General features: G+C 41.6%; 1 protein-coding gene across 1 annotated transcript in view; it reads left to right on the top strand.

Annotated features, from left to right (window-relative positions):
- Nucleotides 1–4497, top strand: part of nav3 (neuron navigator 3) — a 149066-nt gene extending 144569 nt beyond the window's left edge. The window contains exon 42 of the mRNA XM_062517956.1: nt 1183–4497. Coding sequence (XP_062373940.1) covers nt 1183–1302 — 120 coding nt within the window. The 3' untranslated portion in view covers nt 1303–4497. The remainder of the gene's footprint in view (nt 1–1182) is intronic.
- The last annotated feature ends 2996 nt before the right edge of the window (nt 4498–7493 follow it).

Raw genomic sequence — 7493 nt, 5'->3', positions numbered from 1 at the left:
GCACAGAATGTTAGGGAGCTGTTTTTCTCTTTCAGAAGCCTAGTGTTTTTCTATCCGCAAATGCCAGAGTGTTTCATCTCAATGTGGACACCAAATAGGCCACATTATATATTTTCCCTCATAAGAAAATAAACAAATAACCTCAGGCGTAAACAACTATAAACAAGCGTAAACGCCATCACCAAGTGAGATTTCTGATCCCGTCCTCCCGCTGGTTTGCGATTCATTTCATCCAAAAGATTTTTAAAAACAAAGACCTTCTTTCCTTGTTTCATCCCGAAGTGCCTGCTCTGGGCCGATCTGTCCGTCTCTAATGGGCTGTAATGGATGGCCTGTCAGCAGGAGGTCTCCCACTGTTGACACAAAGAGTCAAGGAATACAGGGTTGGAAAACATAAACAAACAACAAACAAGAGAGGGAGCGAAGGGGGGAAACGGTGAAAAAAAAAGAAAGAATCGCTCACTCGACTCGGCTATCCCGGACCGATCCTCATTATTTGGTCGACTTCACTCTAATTCCTGTCAGTCAGCGGGCGAGCGAGATAACCTCCGCGGTAGCAGTAGGAGGTAAAAAGGAATGGCCTTTTTTAGTCCGCAGGCTTCTCTCTGCTCTCTCTTTATCCCAACCACGAGGAGGCTGAGCCACAGCAGACAGCCGTGCAAACCACCAACAGCACAGAGAGAGTATTTCTGAAAAGCTTTCTGTCATCCGACTGATTTCTAAGGGACGTGATTAGATGGAGAATTACAATAGGGAAATCAGCTGCAGACGAATCCTGTTTGCAGCAAGCTAAATGGAATGGGCAAGTGATAGATGCAAAATGTCGAGGCTTCAACTGATAGAATTGTGGTCTCCCTTAAAGTCTATACATTTATCTGTAATAACAGGGACAGTGATAGTTGAGTCTCTCCTCTTACCCAACTCTGAAATTTGGCTATTATAGTCGATGAGATGTATTATTATTTTAAATGTACTTTTCTCTCTTTTGTACATACACTCCATTGAGCTGTCTGGTAACTCTTGGAGTTGGCTTTTATTTCTGGAATATGTTGTTATCCTGTCAGATTCCATTCCACTAGGAGAACAGTTTGAGCTGAGCGTGTATTAACTGTGTGTGTGTGTGTGTGTGTGTGTGTGTGTGTGTGTGTGTGTGTGTGTGTGTGTGTGTGTGTGTGTCTTCAGATGAACATGCTCATGAGACTGCAGGAGGCCGCCAACTACTCGAGCGCACAGAGCTGTGACAGCGACAGCGCCAGTCACCATGACGACCTCCTGGACTCATCGCTGGAGTCGGCGTTGTAGACCGCCGGGAGCCCCCACACACCGGTGACAAGGACGCGTCCAGTCAGAGAGAGAGAGAGAGAGAGATGACCGAGAGAAAGAGAGAGAGAGGGAGCTGAGCATCTGCCCCCTGGGATGCCCTCAGAGCTGCACTTGACTGACCAGCACTCTTGCCCCAAACCGCCCTGACCCAACATTTCTGTTCGCTGTCCTTCCACGCCAGGGAAGAAAGCTCTGATTGTATGCGAGCACGTGTGTGAGACAATATGTGTGTGTGTGTGTGTGTGTGTGTGTTGGGAGTAGGAGGGCGTGTCCACCAACGACATGTGGTCAGGTGTTTGTGTGGCAAGAGTGTTGATCAGCAGAGTGTAAGGATCACACACAGTTTCTCTTTCGTTTCCTCTGTGGCCTGAGCATGACACATGCTGATGCACACACATACACACACACACACACACACTCACACTCTCTCACACACACACACAGACACACACACTCTCACACACACACACACACACACACACACACACACACACGTCCTCGGCTGCTCCAAAACCTCTGCAACATCAGCCACTTAGAGGGTGATTGCTTGGACATGTGCCCCAGTAGTCACAAGCTAGAACTGAACAGGTTTTCTTTTCTCCTCCTGTGCTCCTGTGACTGGCGTGGTGGTCCAGCAGGCTTATACTGTTTTCACACTGATGTTTACAGTCGGGCCGAGTCTTTCTCCCCCCGCCACCATCTGCCGAGATCTTCTCACACACTCCAAACTCGGACGCAGCGTTCGCCGCCGCCGGCACCACCCTCCCGGGACAAAAAAAAACACGCGACGAGGAGCCATGTGACACTGGCGCGGTGCTCAACAAACGTGCCGTTTACTTGCCGCGCGCACAAGCAAAGCATCATTGCCAAAGGAAGCACAAGAGGGACTTTTGGTAGAACTGCTACTGTGAAACAAGGGTCTTTTGAAACACAAAACACCAACAGCAAACAAAAAAACACAAACAACAACAACAACAACAACAAAAAACATGCCACTCAATTCACTGCCAACCAATGGCATTCGGGTGGGGGAGGGGTCAGAAGTCATGATCTGAGACTCTGTAATGCAAAATATTTTTTTTTTGACATAGTAACGTGTGTCACAACAATCTTGCCCCACAGGAAACCATACGCAAAACGCATAACATTGGTTCTCAATGTTCTGTATGTTTGGTTAGTCATTTATGCACTTGAATCACAACATTTCACACTTTTTTATGGTTCATCGTCGTCCTTGACCTCCTGAACAAGCAGCTAATGTACCAACCCGTCTGCTGCTCGAGAGGGTCAAGAAGGAGAAACAAAAATAAAGAGAGAAAGTAAGAAATCCCTACTTTCACCTGAGGGACAGAACGAGAAGGGGACAAGCCTAAAACCGGTGCTTTCTCGCTGCCTTAAATGTGCTCAGCTCGGAATCAAATTTGAAGCGCTCTTCTGGCCTAGAGTCTCTCAAATGCCATCCAAAGAGGATCTGATGACACCTTGTATGTAGTTGTCAATGCTTTTTTTTAATAAGTATTTTTTATCTTGAGTTCAGGGTGGAGTCACACATGGTGTCTCTGAGTCTGTGAATGGCCACGTTCAGTTTTATTTTTCATATCGGAAGGCGAAAACCTTTCAGTGAATGTGTGCGTATTGAACACACAGGTAGAGTAGACCACTTTGAGAGTTTGCCATGAAGAGATGTGATATTTTTTATTTTGTCACCCAGTTGACCTGGGAAACACTTGAACCAACATGAGCACAATCCAACCTCGTGATTGAGATAGCCTGACAAGCATGTTGTTTTCAGTTTGCTATATATGTACGTAGGAAATTGACCTTTACTTCTACATGCTATGTAAGCATGTGGATCAAAATAATGAAAAAAAGCATTTTAATTTAATTTATCCTTTTTTATTTTTCAAAAAAAAAAAGTTATGTGGGATTATAGTTTTTGCACAGTTTATCGGGGGAGGGTATTTGTAAATAAAAGTCTTGCACAGTTAATCCAAGAAACATCCGCAAGGTTGATGTTTTACTCTGCTTACTGAGAATTATTGTATTTTGCAAACTGAGAAAAAAAAAAGAATTATTAGAAAAGCAAACCAACACATTGTCAGAAACTGTTGTATGTCTTGTGATGACTGGTTGTGTTGCCTTTACAAAGCTGCAACGTGTACAGAGACAAGTGTTTGTAGCGTCTCCATAAACGTATGGTAAACCTATGGGAGCTCAACAACAGATAAATGACTCACTGTTTTCAGAACTAAAATTAGTTTGCCAAGACACCTAAAGAAAATCAAGTACTCTCATGCATCTTTACTAGTTTATCTTCAAAGTTCCTATGGTACAATCTCAGACATACACAGAACAGTGACATTGTTTCTTTTTTTACCCTTTAAATGACATGTCACGCTTGTCACGTGTGTAGCTGGGTTCTGGGGTTTGTTGCCATTTTCTTTGACATTTTTGGAGGGTTCACCTTGAACCTACTGCCGTTAATCACTGAAAGAGGGATTCTCAGCAAACATTGGGTGCTATTGACCATCAAAACCAACCTCAGAGCATTCATTGCCGGTTACACAACCTCAGGACAATCCTTCTCTTGGTGCTCAACGGTATAGGCCGCCAGAGCTAGCAGTTATAATGTCCTCCACGACCAGCGGTTGTGAAAGTCTTCTTCGTCCCATAGGCACAGTGTCCAATTGTTTTTTTTGTTATTCGAATTTGGTCATTATTTGCTGTGCTCTACAAGTCTGTCTGCTAAAACCGTTTGCCAAATGTAAGATCCTTTCAAATGCAAACAATATTTAGACTTTTATAATTGTGCTAAATAATGTCAAACATCACGTACCTCAGTCTTGACTGCCCAATTGTCCAAAAGAAAGAAAAAAAAAGTAGTTCCACACCTAAACCTGTGATGATTTCCGTGGGTACTAAACATTATATTCTATTGACTTCCTTTTTTATTGCAAGTACATCTCGGTGAGAACATAGCATTTAGTACTATGAAAATATTTTATTTACTTTGATTTTATTATTTGGTGGAACATTTGTCCTTAAATGTTTTATATTTTGTACATTTGTAAGTAACATATCATGTAAATATAAAGAGACCACAATTTAAATCATCTGGAGGATTTTGTAGTCTTTGTAAAGCCCTAATAAATGGTATTTGGTGTCACCTTAAAAGATTTTTGTGTTTTATTTTATTTGCTGATATGAATATTTCCTACACTTGCATAACACAATTAAAGATACTTAATCACCACTGAAGTTCCTTATTTAACGATGCCATACACTGTAGGTGTCTGCTTAATCACTACGTACTGTATGTGTACTTTGAGAAAGAGTTCTTCTTGAATTTCCCCTTGGGGATCAATAAAGTATCTATCTATCTATCTATCTATCTTCAGAAAGATATGAAGAGTTTAATGTAACTGAAACTGACATGAACATGCATCTCGTCTGTGATTGGCTGGAACAGTTTGTTGCGTTTCATGGTCCAGGCTGGACCAGGCTGTTTTTGTTGTCATTTTTGGAGCCTGGGCTGTCCACAGACACTGTGTTTTTTACACACCATATTCAGGAGACAGGCAGCTAGAGGAGATGTTTGCAGTATGTGAGAAAAAATGTTTTAGTTTAGAAACCGTGTAATTAAGCAATAATCCCTGAGATGCCATATATTACACTGATTTTAGAACTGCTAGAAGAGCTACGGCTGTTGTTAGGCACAACAGAACAAAGTGGAGTGCCTAAACCCCCCTTTGCTGTTCTAAAAGCAGTGTAACCTATAGACTCGAGTGGACCTATACAGTTACTTACTATCTATAGATAATCATTTTTCCTCCAGTAAATATATTTCCTCTATGGTTGCCAAGCAACGTCAAGACACAACTAGGCCTACTCCTAGCTTTTGTATAAAGTTGTGGTAGCGCATTACTAGAGCGAAATGTGGTCAAGGTGTACAGTATGCTTGTGCTGGATTTTACGACGGCATTGAACATGATTTAGTCGATCATAATCAAGACGGAATTATCAGTTGATCACCTGAGCGTATTCAGACAGGATGACCTTTGCTGTGCGTGGCCATTGTTGAAACTGGCATATGGATTATTGTATTCTCTCAATTAAAATGGCTGCTCTTGCTAGTCACACATGCCCTTTGTCAGTTAGCTGTAATACTTTACATTAAACTGCTTGGGTGTTTTGGGAGAGAGCCGTTTCAGGAAAGTGAGATGAAGTTAGAAATTATTTATACAGAAAGCATAAAAGACTCAAGGTGGAATAGTTAAAAGACATTTAGCAGAAAGCATCTGAGAACAATTTAGTCTTAAGTCTAGATTTAAAACTGGCTGCAGTTGGGGCCTTTTTAATGTCATCCGGAAGTTGGTTCCAAAGCTGAGCTGCATAGCAGCTAAAAGCTGCTTCACCATGTTTAGTTCTAACAGCGGGTTTTACTAACAGGTTTTTCTCTTGAGACCTGAGAGGACGAGAAGGTGTGTACTGCTGAAACATATCTGATAGGTATTTAGGTCCTGCTCCATTTACTGATTTATAAACAAGCAGTAGTGCTTTAAAGTCAATTCTGTGACTTACTGGAAGCCAGTGCAGAGATTTAAGAATTTGAGTAATGTGCTCAGTTCTTTTTGTTTTTGTGAGAACCCTACCGTAGCTGCTGCATTTTGAATCACCTGAAGCTGTTTAATAGTTGTCAGTTACTTAAAGTATTCCTGACTGGCTACATGTCATTTTGAAACCACATAGGATCATAGCTCAAGTGAGTATTTTTTTTCTCTTTACTTTTGTCATAAGATATATATATATTATTGTGCTAAAGGTCACATATACATTTTAATAGTCCTTTACTGTGGATTGATCAAGAATTGTTCCGCTTCTATTCCCAGTTCAAGGACTAAACACAGCACATCTGATACTGATCAATGTCAATTGCTGTTACAACTTCGAGATTTTTATAACAGGGGCTACAGAAACTCACCAACAAAATATGATAGAGAGAGAGAGAGAGAGACAGAGAGAGAGATGCTTTAATGTGTGAACATTTCCAAGCTCAGCTGTGCTATTACAGTTATGGCAGACTATGTGGCCTTTTGCCTATTCAAACACAATAGTCAAGCACTTTACATGACCCATGTCTATTTGTAGATTTTCAAAAACTTTCAAGGCCTTTTCTTTCACAATCAAGCTTTTGAGGATTTCAAGGACCCGTGGGAACCCTCTACAAAGCCACTGCCTTTAATATATTTTTCTACCAGAGGATGGCACTATTGCTGTTAACATCATCATCCCAACATTTTTCATCATGTGAAACTCATAATGCTCAAGGACTAATGTTAACATTGCCAGCGCAGTCAAACACATTCACACGGCTTGTGAAAGGAAACTTCTGTTCCTCGCCCTAATCAAAGGTTACTTTTGATCTGAAATGAGTGCCATCCGAGACAACAGAATCACGCTAATTAAATATTGTCATGCAAATGGTGATTATGCGCTTCCTCTCACTGACACGAGTGCACAATTATTTTCAGAGTTCCAGAGAGTGGAGGGAAACACCCTTTCTGTCCCCAGAATCATCCCTGTCAATAGGAATCTCAGAGTCGTGACTGAGCTCTCTTTTGAAAGCTGGGCTCAGCAGTCTCGCAAGGCAGAGTCGTGGATCTTTGACAAAGGAGAGATAACTAGTTATGAATCCCTTTGGGCTACCATAGTCATCACCATAGGAATTTCAATCAGCGTTAATCAATAGCTGTCCATTTAGTTGGAGAGAGACAATGAATATGCTTGTGTGTAATGAATAATAAACTGTGTATAATATATACCATATTCATGGGTTTCATCAGGTCCCTTTACACAGGTGTATAAAATCAAGCATCTTGATTATGAATGCAGACTGCATGGTACTTGATTAATACACCTGTGGAAAGGGACCTGATGAAACCCATGAATACCATCATAAATATACCATGTGGGTCAGATTTTATATGCTGGACCTACTCTGAAGATGAAAATGCACTCGAGCCGTAATGCTCTTCACCTGAGCTATATGGGACAAGGGACCACAGGCACTGTCACAGCAACCTTTTTTATTTTCCTGAAAACCAACAGCCTATCAGCTGCCCATAAATGGTCCTGTGACATCCTGTCTTTGTATCATAGCTAGGCACCAT

Source organism: Sardina pilchardus, chromosome 17 (assembly GCF_963854185.1).
Source record: "Sardina pilchardus chromosome 17, fSarPil1.1, whole genome shotgun sequence".
Lineage (NCBI taxonomy): Eukaryota > Metazoa > Chordata > Actinopteri > Clupeiformes > Clupeidae > Sardina > Sardina pilchardus.
This window is presented reverse-complemented; position numbering and strand designations above follow the sequence as displayed.